Source organism: Bombina bombina, chromosome 12, assembly GCF_027579735.1.
Source record: "Bombina bombina isolate aBomBom1 chromosome 12, aBomBom1.pri, whole genome shotgun sequence".
Taxonomy (NCBI): Eukaryota; Metazoa; Chordata; class Amphibia; order Anura; family Bombinatoridae; genus Bombina; species Bombina bombina.
In genome coordinates this window covers 71,996,862-72,016,071 of record NC_069510.1, presented here as the reverse complement: position 1 = coordinate 72,016,071, position 19,210 = coordinate 71,996,862, and the positions used below count along the sequence as shown (strand labels likewise).

At 41.2% G+C, this 19,210-nt stretch overlaps 1 protein-coding gene across 1 annotated transcript in view; it reads right to left on the bottom strand.

Moving 5' to 3' along the window:
- The window catches only part of CEP83 (centrosomal protein 83), a 116,250-nt gene that overhangs the window by 68,387 nt on the left and 28,653 nt on the right, over window positions 1-19,210 (bottom strand). Inside the window, exons 8-11 of the mRNA XM_053696198.1 lie at window positions 8,091-8,205; window positions 6,658-6,802; window positions 5,498-5,647; window positions 858-933 (exon numbers count right to left, since the gene is read on the bottom strand). Coding sequence (XP_053552173.1) covers window positions 858-933; window positions 5,498-5,647; window positions 6,658-6,802; window positions 8,091-8,205 — 486 coding nt within the window. The remainder of the gene's footprint in view (window positions 1-857; window positions 934-5,497; window positions 5,648-6,657; window positions 6,803-8,090; window positions 8,206-19,210) is intronic.

Genomic DNA, 19,210 nt, shown 5'->3' with positions numbered 1-19,210 from the left:
GCAGCGGTCATTAGACCGCTGCTTCCTACACCCTACACCACCTCTTAGGTGGCGAAGCAAAATCACTGAGAGCTCGCTCGCTCTCGGTGATTGACAGCCCCTTCAGTCGCGTGATTGGTCGCGCGACTGAAGGGGCGGGCATTACACACTCCGCTGAGTGTGTAATGATACATACGGGCAAGCGGATCAATAGATCCGCTGCCCGTGTGTAGCGGAGGCGGGCGGACAGCTTCGCGAGTTAAGAAGCTGTCCGCCCGCCTCTTAGTACATGGAGCCCTTATAGTCCACAAAATGTAATTACATGCAATGCTTATTGGCAATATTACACATGCAGTGTGAATTGGCTGTATACTGTCTAACACATGCAATGAAGACAGGCTATGTGCTATGCTACAAATGCAATGTGCATTAGCAGTTTGCTATATTACATATGTGATGCAGTTTGGCTGTACTGTGTTAAACATGAAATATGCATTGGCTGTGACTGTGTTACACATAATGCGTATTAGCTGTGAACTATGATATACATTATATATTTTCTTACATTAGCAACCTGTCACTGCAACCTGATTTCAACTGTATTCCATTGTATTTCAACTGTCTAAATGTAGCCACCAATCAGCAAGCGCTACCCAGGTGCTGAACCAAAAATAGGCAGAGCCCTAAGGTTACATTCAAATAAAAAGATACCAAGAGACCGAAGAAAAAATGATAATAAGAGTAAATTAGAAAGTTGCTTAAAATGACATGCTCTATCTGAATCATGAAAGTTTAATTCTGACTAGACTATCCCTTTAACGGGTCACAGCCTGGGAGCTGCCTTTTTTAGCCCAATTGTGCTTTTCATAAAACATTACCTGCTTAAAACTGGCTTCGTTATGCTTTTCCTTTTGCAGTTGCTCTGTGTACGCCAATTGCTGTTGAAGTTTTGACCTAAAAAATATACACCAAGATTACAAGTTGTTCGCTAAAACAGGTGCATAAATAACGCTACAAATTTAGCCGACACTAAATTAAGATATTAAACTCTAAGCTGCCGCCCCCGACACTAAATAAAGTGATTAACCCCTAAACTGCCGCCCCCGCATTGCTAACACCTAAATAAACCTATTAACCCCTAAATAGGTTGCATTTCTTTGATGATTATTTTTGCCTGATTTTTACAGAACATTACAATAAACATTTGCTTTACACAGTTTGGAGTTTATTCCAAGAGGTCTCAAATCTCCACATTTTAATAGAGCTTTATATACCCAGGGTGCTATGATACATGTGCTGATGTACCATTACAGATTATGGGCCAGATTACAAGTGGGGCACTATTTAATGCTTCCGCTCAAGCGTTATCTGCGCTAGAAGTAAGCTTTTTGCGCACGTCGGGTTGCGCTCATATTATGAGTTTAAAGTAAACTGTTTTCGCTCTTGTGCTAACCCGACGAGCACAAAAAGCTGAACTTAGAGTATCGCGTGCACGGTTACGTATTCCCCCCACAGAAGTCAATCGAGCAAAAAAGTGGGAAAAAAAACTAAGATCCTACTCAAGTGCAAACACAATCGCAAATTCTCAAGTGTGCTAACGCAACATAAAAATATGAATATTTCACATTCCAATGATCGACACACAGAATAATATGTTCCATTTATTCATAAAAACATATTTCTACGTATATATCTGATGCTATTTTGGTACAATATATATATTATTATTGTTATGAACTATGTATCTTACAGAACATAAGGGGTTAACAAGAAGAGTGTTAATTGATGTATATTCATTGGATACAAGTCTGTATAAAATGAACACTTTCACCACCTGTTCCCTATCAGTGAACAAGTGCCCTAGAGGCATGAAACGCGTATGATAGAAACATAGAAACATAGATATTGACGGCAGATAAGAGCCATAGGCCCAGCAAGTCTGCCCCACCTTACCTAACAGTATAAACTTATCTAGTTCGTAGGATAGCCCTATGCTTGTCCCATGCATTTTTAAAGTCCCCCACAGTGTTTGTTGCTACTACCTCTTGAGGAAGTTTATTCCATAAATCAATCACTCTTTCTGTAAAGAAGTGCTTCCTCAAATTACTCCTGAATCTACTACCCTTTAGCTTGAGCTCATGACCCCTTGTTCTTGAATTTTCCATTTTATGTAAAATACCCACAGCCTCAGTTTTACTAAACCCTTTAATGTACTTGAAAGTTGCTATCATATCACCTCTTTCCCTTCTCTCCTCTAAGCTATACATATTTAGGTCATTGAGCCTATCCTGGTAAGTTTTATTTTTTAGACCATGTACCATTTTGGTAGCCCTCCTTTGCACAGATTCAAGTTTGTTAATATCCTTCTGAAGATATGGCCTCCAGAACTGCACACAATACTCAAGATGAGGCCTAACTAATGATCTATAAAGTGGCATAAGAACCTTACTATTTCTGCTGCAAATACCTCTACCAATACATCCAAGCATTCTGCTAGCCTTACTCGCTGCCTTACTACATTGTTTACTAAGTTTTAAATCATCTGAAATAATAATTCCCAAGTCCTGTTCCTCGTCTGTAACAGTCAGTAAAGTGTCATTGAGTCTGTAATTAACATTTGGATTTTTCTTCCCTAAATGCATTATTTTACACTTTGCTGTGTTAAACTTTAGATCCCAGTCGTTTGTCCAATCCTCCAATTGTTGTATATCACTTCTCATTTTGTCTACCCCCCCTGTCACAGGAGGGTGATGTTCCCCCTGCTTTTCTGTTCTACATTTGATTTTACCAAGTCGCTGTATGTATTCTATGCTTTTAAAGGCTATTGAATAAAGGACTGCTTTTATTTCATCTTACCTTTGGAGTGCCGAGGAGTCTTTCCTGTTTCCCCCTATATATATATATATGTAGAAGGAAACAGCACTTACTGGGCTTGACTTTAAAAAGTGTTCTTTGTTCCAGTGACGTTTCAGGGCTTGCACTCCTTCATCAGACCTGATCTAACGTCACTGGAATAAAGAACACTTTTTGAAGTCAAGCCCAGTGAGTGCTGTTTCCTTCTACATATATTTGAAATTTTACTCAGCACCCTGGCAAGTGTATCCTGTTTGTGAGAATGCACTGGTCTCTACTATTTATATATACATATATATATATATATATATATATATATATATATATATATATATATACACACACACACACTGTATATGTATGTATATATATATATATATATATATATATATATATATATATATATATATATATATATATATATATATATATATATATATATAAATATATAGATATATATATAGGAATATATATTTAAAAATACTTAGAACATATTGGTATGAGAAATATTTACAGTAAATACACTGTTAAACACTTTATTAAATATGAATACTGCAGAAATACGCTTTAATGTTTTCATCTGCTTAACTGCAAATGGTTCCAATGCACATATATAGCATGATTAACAGTGACAGGGAGAAGGCTGAGATACTAAACCAGTTCCTTTCTTCAGTATACACAAGAGAGGAACCAATGGAGGATACTTTGGAACTAACTAGAACATGCCAGCCCATACCATTAACTGGGTTATGTCTAGAGGATATCAGGAAAAAAAACTGGATAATATTAAGGTAAATAAAACTCCAGGCCCAGATGGAATACACCCAAGGGTGTTAAGGGAACTTATCACTGTTATAGACAAACCTCTACTCTTAATTTTTCAAGACTCATTATCCTCAGGCATAGTACCCCAGAATTGGTTAAAAGCTGATGTGGTGCCACTCTTCAAAAAGGGAAGCAGGGCTGATCCAGGAAGCTATAGACCAGTTAGTCTGACATCAGTGGTGGGGAAGATACTTGAAGGTATTATAAGGGATTATATTGATGAGCATATTCGTGTAAACACGATTATGAGTTCAATGCAGCATGGTTTTATGAGAAATAGATCATGTCAAACTAATCTAATTAGATTCTACGAGGAAGTAAGTAAAAATATAGATACAGGGGAATCAGTTGATGTGATATACTTAGATTTTGTAAAGGCGTTTGATACAGTGCCACATGAGAGATTAATGCACAAACTTAAGGGACTGGGAATAACTGAAAATGTTAGCTCATGGACAAATAACTGGATAAAAGATAGGGGGAAAAGAGTAGTAGTGAATGGATCATACTCAGATTGGACAAAGGTAATCAGTGGAGTCCCCAGGTATCAGTACTGAGCCCTGTTCTTTTTAATATTTTTATAAATGACTTGGAGCAAGGATTAAGTAGCGACATCTCTATTTTTGCAGATGATACTAAGTTAAGTAAGGTCATTAGGTCAGAGCAGGATTAACTTTTGTTACAAAGGGATCTGCAAAAATTAGAAGGTAAATGAGATTTAATACAGGAAAATGCAAGGTTCTACATTTTGGAAGTAACAATAAGCAGGCAATGTATTATATAAATGGGACAAGACTTAGCCAAACAGAGGAGGAAAGGGATTTTGTAACAAGAGGTCACATTTTAAGGTTGGAAGAAAGGAGATTTAATCTCCTTCAACGGAAACGTTTTTTCACTGTAAGAGCAATAAAATTGCGGAACTCATTACCAAAGGAGGTAGTGAATGCCAATACCCTAGATACATTTAAAAATTGTTTGGATACATTTCTGTCTAGAAACAAAATTCATGGATAAGATTGCTTGTATTAAATGGGTCACCTTTTAGTGTGATTAATTTAAGCTTAAAGTGAAAGTAAATCCTAGCGTTTTACAAACGCTAGGATTTACTATTGAAACAAATAAAGGGGACTTTCATTCATGAAGTATAAGATACTTCATGTAGAAAGCTCCTTTATTTGATTCAATCGATCGCCGTGTTTACCTTGTGGGCTGCTGTACAAGGGAAACACGGCGATCGATTGAGTCAAATAAAGGAGCTTTCTACATGAAGTATCTTATACTTCATGAATGAAAGTCCCCTTTATTTGTTTCAATAGTAAATCCTAGCATTTGTAAAACGCTAGGATTTACTTTCACTTTAACTGGAGCTTTTTTGTAGGTATATTAGATTTGTATAGGTTGAACTCGATGGACTTCGGTCTTTTTTTCAACCTCATCTACTATGTTACTATGTGTATATATATATATATATATAATACATATATGTATTTATATGTGTGTATATGTCTGTAAATACATACTGTATATACACATATAAATAAATACATATATATACACACACACACATACATATATATATGTTTTGGGACACTTTTTTGTTTCGCGTTTGTTGATTGCGTTTACTATCAACTTGTAATACGAGCGGAAAAGCTGATGCACGCAAACACCCGGGATAAACCACTTATCGCTTCCGCTTAACTGTTAGAGCTCCACTCGTAATCTAGCCCTATGTCTTTTGTGAGCTAATTATCTTTATATTTATGCAATAACTTCTGATATTCAATACAAAGTCATATATGAAATACGTGTTACTAACCGCAATGTGTATTTATTTACTAACCTCACATTTTGAAGCTCTCGTCTAGCAGACTCCTCTGCTGTCTGCACAATCCGTAATTTCTCTTCTAACTGACTTATCTCAGATTGCTTTTGACTATCTTGTTCCATTTTAAATCTTTCTAGTTCAGCTATTCGATTTTCTAATTCCAGCCTGAAAAAATAAATAAATAGAAAAATCCATTTAAAAGGACAGGAAATTCAAAATAAATCATTTATGGTTCAGATAGAGCATGCAGTTTTTACAGACTTTACAGTTTACTTTTAATATCAAAATTACTTAGTTCTCATGGTATCCTTTGTTGGAAAACACACAGAAGCACTATGCTACTGATAGCTAGCTGCTGATTGGTGGCAACGCATATATGCTTCTTGTCATTGACTCACCAGATGTGTTTAGCTACCTCCCAGTAGTGCATTTCTGATCTATAAGGGGACATCTGATAATAGAGAAGCTGGAAAATGTTTTTAAAAAGCTGTTTGCTCTAAATCATAAATGTTTAATTTTGACTCCCATGTTTCTTTTTTCACATCACTAAAAAGGTTGGAGCGCATACTGCAGGATTGTTAAAGGGACATAATTATATGCTAAATCAACTGAAAGTGATGCAGCATAACTGTAAACAGCTCACAAGAAAATATCACCTGAACATCTTTATGTAAAAAAGGAAGATATTTTACCTCAAAATTTCTTCAGCTCACCAGAGTAAGTGCTCTGTGAACAGTTATACTTCAGCTACTGTCCAGCTGCAAGTTGAAAAAGAAAAAAAAACAATAGCCAATCAGTATCAGCAGTGCTGAGGTCATGCTTTGCCTCTCAAGAGATTTCAGAAGAACTTATTTAAACTGAATAGGAAAAAAACATGACTGTGCCTGCACATGCCAGATGCACACTCCCTTGCAAGTCCTGGGACAAGCATCCTTATTGGCTGCTTAAAGTCTCTTTACAGTGGGGTGTGAATATAGGACATTTGAGGTAAAATATATTCCTTTTTTACATAGAGATGTTCAGGTAATATGTTCTAATCAGCTATTTAGTTATGCTGCATCACTTTCAAGTGCTTCAACATCTGGGTATCATGTCACTTTAACTGTACCCATGCACTATTTAACACTGATTTCTTGATCAGCATAGATACTGCTAACAAACATAATTTAATTCACCTTTCATCCTGAAGTGTTGCAGTTTGTTGAAATCCTTCATTTTTTGCTGCCTGCACTTTGCGTATTAATTCCTTGTCTTTTTCCGCCAATATTTCTTTTTGCCGATCCAACGTTGCTTTAAAGATTTCATTTTCTGTCCTTACTTCTACAACAACCAACCCATAATATCATCAAAATTTTACAAATTACCATAAACATTATACAAACCAAAAACATAGAAAAAACACATTTGGTCATGTTTATTCTATATATAATAAATATAGTGGAGACAGACTTAGTCCAGTTAATAATTAAATACATTTAAAAAAAAAAAAAAAGATGTGTACTGCGTTTTAAGCTGTCTTAAAGGAACACTGTATATTTGTATACCCTTTGTGTGATCCCAGTTAATATAACACAAAGGATTGAAACTGGCCCTATGGTACAATGTAATAGAGAAATAATGGTCTTGCCAATATAAAGCAGGACCGGTGCAACCCTTAATAAATACAACAAATAAACAAACCCCCAAAAAGAACTAGGGAAAAAGAACAGGGTTTATCTAGCACTCTTTCTCAATTAAATATATATGGGTATAAAACTTAACCTTTAATAAGTATAAGTAAAAATAGCAGGTATACCTGCTTACCAAAAACAACCACCACTAAAATAATAACAAACGCGTTTCGGCCTATGAACTTGGCTTGATAAAGGCCAGTTCATAGGCCGAAAACACATTTGTTATTATTTTGTACTGTGTGGAATACCCTTGGCACCTGAAGCCGACGCGTAGTTATCGGCCAGGAAACAGGGGGGTATTTCCACAGTTTTTATAGTGGTGGTTGTTTTTGGTAAGCAGGTATACCTGCTATTTTTACTTATACTTATTAAAGGTTAAGTTTTATACCCATATATATATTTAAATGAGAGAGTGCTAGATAAACCCTTTTCCCTAGTTCTTTTTGGGGGTTTGTTTATCCCTGTGAATATACCAGCTGCATATATATGTATATATAGGTCTGAGGAAGGGGATACGGTCCCCGAAACGTCACAAATAGGCACGTATTTCAAAAGTCCAGTGAGTGCACGCCATTTGTTCTTTTCTATCCATATTTTTGCATGCACCCTGGCAAGTTGACCTGGTTGTGCGAGTGCTCTCCAGTTGCTAAGATACATATATATATATTTTTATTTTATTTTTATTTATTTAGGTTTAATCTAGCAATGGAAATAGCTGTTTTTACTCAGTCAAACCACCACCATAATGAAAATACTTTCCTTTTTTTAAAATGATCTTTCTTGGGACTTCAAAGTAAATGAACCGAAATCCCACGCTATCTCAGAAATATATCTTAATGAGCTAAGAACTAATCCAGTTTGTCCATAATCCTGTCTAATGTGTACTCCTAATTAATCATCAGGTTTCTCCAAACCATTACCACAGTAATAAATACCATCTAATTGACTTTGCACTCTGTCTCTTTCTCTTTCAGCTTCATTCTTTGCTCTTGCTGCTTCTAGTTTGACATTAGTGATCTCCATTTTATTGGAATGTTTTAGCTCGTCAACCTGTAAAATAAAAATAAAAACCCAAACAACATTTACATTTACTTTAATTATCAAAATGTGTCTAGTCTTATTTGCACAGTTTCTGAGGCACCAGTTCCTACTGAGCATGCGCAAGAGTTCACAGTAATTACATATATGTGCTTCATTGGCTGATGGCCAAAATCTCGTTTAAAATTTAGACAAAGGCCCCATTGACCTAAACTTAGCCGGCTCAGACATGGTTTTTCCCGATGACCATCTCAGGGGCTGCTCTCGTGGAATTATCTTTAAAAAGTGGCAGTTCCTGCTAATGCCGAAATGTGTCCTATAGAAAGTAATGACGCTCACTGGAAAGGGAAATTGGCAGTGAGCAGGGGTGCACATTAAAAATAAAATCCTGCTTCAAAAACAAATCACATTGCGCACTTTTTGCCTCTTTTTTCTTATTCATGCGTTTTTCTATTAGGGTATTGTAACGGTACCAACAGGATACCAAGGGTTAATACCAGATGAACAATGTCCTGAATAGGGAATCAGCAATTCACAACCCAGCCAGTTTTCAGGTTTAAAACAGAATGTCTTTATTAAGGCTCATATGCCCAGTATTTATGCAGGTCTGACCCCCCAGATGGGGGGTTGAAAGAATGTTGTACATTAGATGAAGGGACGACGCCCTTTGACAGGCCACAATAGAATCAAATTACTTTACTTAGGCAGATAACAACTTAAACACAAGACACACTTGGCTTTTCTTATCACCTAGGCGTCTGCTCTCTGAGGGTGATTAAACAATGGAATGTTTATCACTAACTTTAATGACAGTACACAATAGCTGAGGCTAGTAACCTTGTCGTTTAGAAATTAGCTTCTGAAAGCTGCACAGAGTTAACTCTTGTAATTCTGACCGAAGGGTCTGTCACATATACATAGCACACAATACAGCCTATAGACAACCTTTCTTACATTATAGTCCAGAAGTGGCTAGGTTTGCCACAATGCTCCCCCAGAACCAAGCCGGCATACACAGTCTGATCCCAACGGATCGGCTTGGGGATGTCCGGGGAAGTACTCACAGATCACTTTTCAAGTTCAGTTTGTCTGGACAACCAGTCGGCGTTACCGTTTTGTTTCCCTGGGCGGTAATGGATTGTAAAGTCGAAGGGCTGCAGCGCCAAACTCCAGCGCAGCAGCCTGGCATTGTCCCCGGCCACACGGTTCAGCCACACCAACGGGTTGTGATCTGTGAGTAAGGAAAAAGGTTGTCCATACAGGTACGGCTGCAACTTTTTGAGGGCCCACACCATGGCCAGGCATTCTTTTTCGATGGCGGCGTAGCTTACTTCATGGGGCAACAACTTTCGGCTCAAGTAAGCTACGGGGTGTTCTCCGCCATCTGCTCCAACTTGGCTCAGCACTGCCCCCACTCCAAACATCGAAGCGTCTGTGTGAACAAGAAATCTTTTAGTGGGATCGGGTGCAGCAAGTACAGGCGCATTAGTTAGAGCAGTCTTTAGTTGTTGGGTCACCTCTGCGGTAAACTGGGTGCCCCTATCCGATTTTATCTCCTGGGGGAACCCTACCCGGGAAAATATTTTTATTAAGGCTTCAGCTACCGTCTCTGCATGGATGTTGGAGAGAGCAATGGCCTCGGGGTACCTAGTGGCGTAGTCCACCACGGTTAAAATGTACCTCTTCCCGGAGGGACTGGGCTTGGGTAGTCACAGGGTTAACATCAGCGGGACCCATGGGAGCATAGGCAGAAACAAGGGGGGCCAAGTCATTTCCAAGGAGAACATCAGCAGGTAAGTCCTTCTTGACCCCCACATTCACAGGTCTAGCGCCCACTCCCCAATCCAAATGTACCCTGGCAACAGGTAGGCGGAACACAGTGCCCCCTGCTACCCTCACAGCCACAGTGTCTCCAGTGTGCTGTTTCTCAGACACCAAGTTCTTTTGAAGCAAGGTCATGGTAGCACCAGTATCCCGTAGACCACTGACCTCCTTCCCATTCACTTTAACCAGTTGCCGGTTATTCCGGTGGGCAGCTTGCAAGGGGTCTGCTTCATGTAGGCTGCCCCAGCATTCTGGCGCCTCTACGTAGCGGGCCGCAGGCTGAGGATTATGTGGGATTCCGCCGGCGGGTCTTCTCCAGGACTGTGCTTGGTTCGCTGCGTTTAGGGGACACTCTGGTCTTTTGTGCCCTAGTTGCTTACATCCAAAGCACCGAATAAGTTGTGAGTAGCCCCGCGAATTGAACCGGGCTCTCTGAGGGTAGTTCGTGGCCGGAGGCCGTGTGGTATAGCGGTGCGCCGGGGGTTGGTAACTGGCAGCTGCTGGGGTGACTGGGGGTCTGCACTCCACTCTAGCAGTGGGCAATCGGTATACTGCTCCCCCTGCCCCTCGTACTGCCACGGATCCGCCAGTGTGTGCTGTATCCGGCACCAAATGGGGAGCTATCAGGGTTAAAGTAGCTCCCGAATCCCGAAGTCCCTGGACCTCCTTCCCCTCTACGGTCACCAGCTGGTGGTGATGTTGCCGGTTATCGGTGGCCCGGACCGACATCACCTCATGCAGAATTCCCAGGGGTTCCTCGGCTTGGGTGCTCAACACCTCATGAGCGTCTGGCTCCGTTTGGTAATGGTGAGCAGCCGCCCTTGGGGCCAGGTTCTGTCTGACCTGGTTCCAAGCTTGTCTGCTCCGATTTTGGGTGCACTCACGTGCCATATGTCCCCACTGCTTGCAGGTGTGGCATTGTATATTCGCCCGTCCGTTGTATCGTGAGGGGGGTGGTGGATTCCCTGGGGCTGGGCGAAAAGGTGCCGCTGTGGGGTTGTTAGGCTGTAGAGGACTGGGCTGTCCCGTGGGTCGAGCGTACGTCTTAGGCAGTAGTCTATGGTGCCTCCTGGCATCAAAATGCTGGTCTGCTAATCTGGCTGCTTCGGTTAAGGTGAGGGGTTTTCAATCTCTCATCCATTCTTGGGCTTCTGGGGACAAGCCGTTAAAGAATTGCTCCAACAGCATCAGTTGTCGCAATTCTTCCATGGTTGTAGCTTGGCTGGCCTGTATCCACCCTTGAGATGCTTGATCCAGCTTGTGGGCCCACTCTGCATGTGAATCTCTTTCTGGCTTGCGCAGGCCTCTAAACTTGCGCCGGTATGCCTCTGGGGTAATGGCATATCTTTCCAAGATCGCTCTCTTCACTTTAGCGTAATCCTTGCTGTCCTCCCTGGGTACAGCGCGATACGCTTCCGCTGCCCTACCGGCTAGCTTGCCTGCTAGCACCGGCACCCATACGGACTGCTCCAAATCATGTAACTCGCACAGTCTCTCAAAATCCTGTAAATACCCATCGATCTCATCCTTCTCCTCACAAAACATTTTAAAGGCATGGTATGGGATTTTGGGTCTTACTGGGTTGCTGAGTGCTTCCGAAATGGATTCTGCTAGGGAGGATGCATTCCGCGGACTGTGTGCCATCACGTACTCCTGCACATCTGCCATTACCACGGATAGCATGTCCCGTGGTACAGGTTGGGGTAAAAATTCCAACCTGGTCCTCATTTCCCTCTGGTATAGGGTCTCCTCCATGGCTGCTGGAGGCGTAGCGCTGCGAGCTCTGTCTCCCTCCATCAGCTCGACAATTAATATAGCCTTGGGTTTGCTGCTGGCTATCTTTCCCCTGGCTTCTAGCAGTTCCTTTAACGTTTGTTTCTTTAGCTTAGAATAATCCGTCTCCATTCACTTCGGTAGTCGGTTCTTTCGCTGTATTCTGCTTGCCATTCCCTTTTCTTATTCGGCAGTTACCATTGCACGAATTGCGCTTTTCGGCTGTAAGGTCGGATCCCTGGTACTCTTTCCATCTTAGTCAGTATTGTAGTAATCCCCCTCTTCCTGAGGTTACTGGCTTGTGTAGTTGCTCTTCTGGGCGATAAGGTTCATTCCGTCGCTTGCCACCAATTGTAACGGTACCAACAGGATACCAAGGGTTAATACCAGATGAACAATGTCCTGAATAGGGAATCAGCAATTCACAACCCAGCCAGTTTTCAGGTTTAAAACAGAATGTCTTTATTAAGGCTCATATGCCCAGTATTTATGCAGGTCTGACCCCCCAGATGGGGGGTTGAAAGAATGTTGTACATTAGATGGAGGGACGACGCCCTTTAACAGGCCACAATAGAATCACATTACTTTACTTAGGCAGATAACAACTTAAACACAAGACACACTTGGCTTTTCTTATCACCTAGGCGTCTGCTCTCTGATTGTGATTAAACAATGGAATGTTTATAACTAACTTTAATGACAGTACACAATAGCTGAGGCTAGTAACCTTGTCGTTTAGAAATTAGCTTCTGAAAGCTGCACAGAGTTAACTCTTGTAGTTCTGACCGAAGGGTCTGTCACATATACATAGCACACAATACAGCCTATAGACAACCTTTCTTACATTATAGTCCAGAAGTGGCTAGGTTTGCCACAGGTATTAAGCATTTTGTCACAACCTCGCCACTTTTTAGTTTGTGAGAAAAAAAACAGTGAAAACTGTAGGGCGGAGTGTTAAGATAATCATGTGCTTATTAAAGTTAAGAAAAAATAAATGCATGTGAAACTAGAAACAAATGCAAGGCAAATTACGCTGAAAACAGCATCATTTGATTTGTATGTGCTTCAGAAAAATATTGCTATGGGTCCCAGGTGTTCCCTGTCACATTCACTCTCCCCTGCGAGAATCTGCAGTTTAGTGAGCTTCATTACTTTCTATAAAGGAAAATTTGCAACTTGCCAGGAATTCCTGGTTTAGCCCATTTTTTTAGATCATTCCGTGATGTCTGCCCATGCGAGGGACAGCGTGATATTTTTTGCCATGCCGACAAATTTTAGATCTCTGGGCCCTAAGTTATTGCTTTGTCTTTGCAATTATGCATCTGTTGATTATGCAATTCTACTTTATTTATGGGTCCTTTAATAAAGTTTTTTAAGAATAAAAATAATTAAAGTATATTGCAAAGTATTTTAGTACACATTCTATAGTACAATATCAAAGTTTATAAGGGACAGTGGGTGAGCAAACAAGGTGACCACAATTGGCAGAAGCCCTCTGGAGTGATGATGAGTGATGACGCTAAATCTGGTGTTTAATATTTATAAATTTGTATACAGTCATTTGTGCTTCTATACTATTGAGCTGCTGCGCCCAGTGAAACAAGAACGTTGTTTGGAAAAGTACTATCTAAACATATTAACCTTTTTGTTTTGCATAAAAAAAGGTTAATTCAAAACTTAAATTGAAGGTAAATGTTATCGATTTTGAAACACTAGCCTGTCTCTATGGAAAAAAGAACATTGACCGTAAAGGGACAGTCTACTCCATAATTTGTATTGTTTAAAAAAGATAGATAATCCCTTTATTACCGATTCCCCAGTTTTTCATAACCAACACGGTTAAATTAATATACTTTTTTACCTCTGTTATAGCCTCTGCAGACTGCCCCTTTATTTCAGTTATTTTGACAGACTTGCTTTTTAGCCAATCAATGCTGACTCATAAATAACTCCACGGGAGTGAGTACAATGTTATCTATATGGTACACATGAACTAGCGCTATCTAGCTGTGGAAACACTGTCAAAATTCCCCGAGATAAGAGGTGGCCTTCAAGGGCTTAGAAATTAGCATATGAGCCTATCTAGGTTTAGCTTTCAACAAATAATACCAAAAGAACAAAGCAAATTTGATTATAAAAGTAAATTGGAAAGTTGTTTAAAATCGCATGCCCTATCTGAATCATGAACGTTTAATTTTGACTTGACTGTCCCTTTAAGTCATGATTTTTAAGTAAATATGCTCTAAAAAATACCTTTATCTTGTTAATCGCTATTTTTTTTCCATTAGGTGACATTTCCACCTAGTATCCAATAGCTGTGCTAGTCATACGGCAATCAACTGTTGAGGCCGTATGGCTTGCATGGCTATTAGATAAGAGGTGGAAATGTCACCTCAAAAAAAAATAAAAAAATTATTTTATGCGGCTGGAGGGGGTTATTTTAGTAGAACTATTAACAAAAAATGGTATGTTTTAGAGCATATTCACTTAAAGTGAAGGTCAATTTTCATCAATGAGTGCCCGGTTTTTAAAAAACAAAATTTATGCTTACCTGATAAATTCATTTCTCCTGTAGTGTGGTCAGTCCACGGGTCATCATTACTTCTGGGATATTATCTCCTCCCCTACAGGAAGTGCAAGAGGATTCACCCAGCAGAGCTGCTATATAGCTCCTCCCCTCTACGTCACCTCCAGTCATTCGACCAAAGGACAAACGAGAAAGGAGAAGCCCAAGGGTGTAGTGGTGACTGGAGTATAATCCAAAAATTTTTTTAGGCTGCCATAAAAAACAGGGCGGGCCGTGGACTGACCACACTACAGGAGAAATGAATTTATCAGGTAAGCATAAATTTTGTTTTCTCCTGTTAAGTGTGGTCAGTCCACGGGTCATCATTACTTCTGGGATACCAATACCAAAGCAAAAGTACACGGATGACGGGAGGGACAGGCAGGCTCTTTATACGGAGGGAACCACTGCCTGAAGAACCTTTCTCCCAAAAACAGCCTCCGAAGAAGCAAAAGTGTCAAATTTGTAAAATTTGGAAAAAGTATGAAGAGAAGACCAAGTTGCAGCCTTGCAAATCTGTTCAACAGAAGCCTCATTCTTAAAGGCCCAAGTGGAAGCCACAGCTCTAGTAGAATGAGCTGTAATTCTTTCAGGAGGCTGCTGTCCAGCAGTCTCATAGGCTAATCGTATTATGCTACGAAGCCAAAAAGAGAGAGAGGTAGCCGAAGCTTTTTGACCTCTCCTCTGGCCAGAATAAACGACAAACAGGGAAGACGTTTGACGAAAATCCTTAGTTGCCTGTAGATAAAATTTCAGGGCACGGACTACATCTAGATTGTGTAGCAGACGTTCCTTCTTCGAGGAAGGATTAGGACACAAAGATGGAACAACAATCTCTTGATTGATATTCCTGTTAGTGACCACCTTAGGTAGGAACCCAGGTTTAGTACGCAGAACTACCTTGTCTGAATGAAAAATCAGATAAGGAGAATCACAATGTAAGGCAGATAACTCAGAGACTCTTCGAGCCGAGGAAATAGCCATTAAAAACAGAACTTTCCAAGATAACAACTTGATATCAATGGAATGAAGGGGTTCAAACGGAACACCCTGTAAAACATTAAGAACTAAGTTCAAACTCCATGGCGGAGCAACAGTTTTAAACACAGGCTTGATCCTAGCTAAAGCCTGACAAAAAGCTTGAACGTCCGGAACTTCTGACAGACGTTTGTGTAAAAGAATGGACAGAGCTGAAATCTGTCCCTTTAAGGAACTAGCGGATAAACCCTTTTCTAAACCTTCTTGTAGAAAAGACAATATCCTTGGAATCCTAACCTTACTCCATGAGTAACTCTTGGATTCGCACCAATATAAGTATTTACGCCATATTTTATGGTAAATCCTTCTGGTAACAGGCTTCCTAGCCTGTATTAAGGTATCAATAACTGGCTCAGAAAACCCACGTTTTGATAAAATCAAGCGTTCAATCTCCAAGCAGTCAGCTTCAGAGAAGTTAGATTTTGATGTTTGAATGGACCCTGGATCAGAAGGTCCTGTTTCAGAGGTAGAGACCAAGGCGGACAGGATGACATGTCCACTAGATCTGCATACCAAGTCCTGCGTGGCCATGCAGGTGCTATTAGAATCACTGATGCTCTCTCCTGTTTGATTCTGGCAATCAATCGAGGAAGCATCGGGAAGGGTGGAAACACATAAGCCATCTTGAAGGTCCAAGGTGCTGTCAGAGCATCTATCAGAACCGCTCCCGGATCCCTGGATCTGGACCCGTAGCGAGGAAGCTTGGCGTTCTGACGAGACGCCATGAGATCTATCTCTGGTTTGCCCCAACGTCGAAGTATTTGGGCAAAGACCTCCGGATGAAGTTCCCACTCCCCCGGATGAAAAGTCTGACGACTTAAGAAATCCGCCTCCCAGTTCTCCACTCCCGGGATGTGGATTGCAGACAGGTGGCAAGAGTGAGACTCTGCCCAGCGAATTATCTTTGATACTTCCATCATTGCTAGGGAGCTTCTTGTCCCTCCCTGATGGTTGATGTAAGCTACAGTCGTGATGTTGTCCGACTGAAACCTGATGAACCCCCGAGTTGTTAACTGGGGCCAAGCCAGAAGGGCATTGAGAACTGCTCTCAATTCCAGAATGTTTATTGGAAGGAGACTCTCCTCCTGATTCCATAGTCCCTGAGCCTTCAGAGAATTCCAGACAGCGCCCCAACCTAGTAGGCTGGCGTCTGTTGTTACAATTGTCCAGTTTGGCCTGCTGAATGGCATCCCCCTGGACAGATGTGGCCGATAAAGCCACCATAGAAGAGAATTTCTGGTCTCTTGATTCAGATTCAGCGTGGGAGACAAATCTGAGTAATCCCCATTCCACTGACTTAGCATGCACAATTGCAGCGGTCTGAGATGTAGGCGTGCAAAGGGGACTATGTCCATTGCCGCTACCATTAATCCGATCACCTCCATGCATTGAGCTACTGACGGGTGTTGAATGGAATGAAGGACACGGCATGCATTTTGAAGCTTTGTTAACCTGTCTTCTGTCAGGTAAATCTTCATTTCTACAGAATCTATCAGAGTCCCCAAGAAGGGAACTCTTGTGAGTGGAAAGAGAGAACTCTTCTTTTCGTTCACCTTCCATCCATGCGACCTTAGAAATGCCAGTACTAACTCTGTATGAGACTTGGCAGTTTGAAAGCTTGAAGCTTGTATCAGAATGTCGTCTAGGTACGGAGCTACCGAAATTCCTCGCGGTCTTAGTACCGCCAGAAGAGTACCCAGAACCTTTGTGAAGATTCTTGGAGCCGTAGCCAATCCGAATGGAAGAGCTACAAACTGGTAATGCCTGTCTAGAAAGGCAAACCTTAGATACCGGTAATGATTTCTGTGAATCGGTATGTGAAGGTAAGCATCCTTTAAATCCACTGTGGTCATGTACTGACCCTCTTGGATCATGGGCAAAATTGTTCGAATAGTTTCCATCTTGAACGATGGAACTCTTAGGAATTTGTTTAGGATCTTTAAATCCAAGATTGGCCTGAAAGTTCCCTCTTTCTTGGGAACTACAAACAGATTTGAGTAAAACCCTTGTCCTTGTTCCGACCGCGGAACTGGATGGATCACTCCCATTAATAAAAGATCTTGTACGCAGCGTAGAAACGCTTCCTTCTTTGTTTGGTTTGTTGACAACCTTGACAGATGAAATCTCCCTCTTGGGGGAGAGGATTTGAAGTCCAGAAGGTATCCCTGAGATATGATCTCTAACGCCCAGGGATCCTGAACATCTCTTGCCCAAGCCTGGGCGAAGAGAGAAAGTCTGCCCCCCACTAGATCCGGTCCCGGATCGGGGGCCCTCGATTCATGCTGTCTTAGGGGCAGCAGCAGGTTTCCTGGCCTGCTTGCCCTTGTTCCAGGACTGGTTAGGTTTCCAGCCTTGTCTGTAGCGAGCAACAGCTCCTTCCTGTTTTGGTGCAGAGGAAGTTGATGCTGCTCCTGCTTTGAAATTACGAAAGGAACGAAAATTAGACTGTCTAGCCTTAGCTTTGGCTTTGTCCTGAGGCAGGGCATGGCCTTTACCTCCTGTAATGTCAGCGATAATCTCTTTCAACCCGGGCCCGAATAAGGTCTGCCCTTTGAAAGGTATATTAAGCAATTTAGATTTAGAAGTAACATCAGCTGACCAGGATTTTAGCCACAGTGCTCTGCGTGCCTGAATGGCGAATCCGGAATTCTTAGCCGTAAGTTTAGTTAAATGTACTACGGCATCTGAAATAAATGAGTTAGCTAACTTAAGGGCTTTAAGTTTGTGTGTAATCTCATCTAGTGTAGATGATTCAAGTGTCTCTTCCAGAGACTCAAACCAAAATGCTGCTGCAGCCGTGACAGGCGCAATACATGCAAGAGGTTGCAATATAAAACCTTGTTGAACAAACATTTTCTTAAGGTAACCCTCTAATTTTTTATCCATTGGATCTGAAAAAGCACAGCTATCCTCCACCGGGATAGTGGTACGCTTAGCTAAAGTAGAAACTGCTCCCTCCACCTTAGGGACCGTTTGCCATAAGTCCCTTGTGGTGGCGTCTATTGGAAACATTTTTCTAAATATCGGAGGGGGTGAGAACGGCACACCGGGTCTATCCCACTCCTTAGTAACAATTTCAGTAAGTCTCTTAGGTATAGGAAAAACATCAGTACTCGCCGGTACCGCAAAATATCTATCCAACCTACACATTTTCTCTGGTATTGCAACTGTGCTACAATCATTCAGAGCCGCTAATACCTCCCCTAGTAATACACGGAGGTTTTCCAGCTTAAATTTAAAATTTGAAATATCTGAATCCAGTCTGTTTGGATCAGAACCGTCACCCACAGAATGAAGTTCTCCGTCCTCATGTTCTGCCACCTGTGACGCAGTGTCTGACATGGCCCTAATATTATCAGCGCACTCTGTTCTCACCCCAGAGTGATCACGCTTACCTCTCAGTTCTGGTAATTTAGCCAAAACTTCAGTCATAACAGTAGCCATATCCTGTAACGTGATTTGTAATGGCCGCCCAGATGTACTCGGCGCTACAATATCACGCACCTCCCGAGCGGGAGATGCAGGTACTGACACGTGAGGCGAGTTAGTCGGCATAACTTTCCCCTCGTTGTCTGGTGAAATATTTTCAATTTGTACAGATTGACTTTTATTTAAAGTAGCATCAATACAGTTAGTACATAAATTTCTATTGGGCTCCACTTTGGCATTAGCACATATAGCACATGTATCTTCCTCTGAATCAGACATGTTTAACACACTAGCAATTAACTAGCAACTTGGAAATGCTTTTTCAAGTAAATTACAATAATATGAAAACGAACTGTGCCTATAAGAAGCACAGAAAAAATTATGACA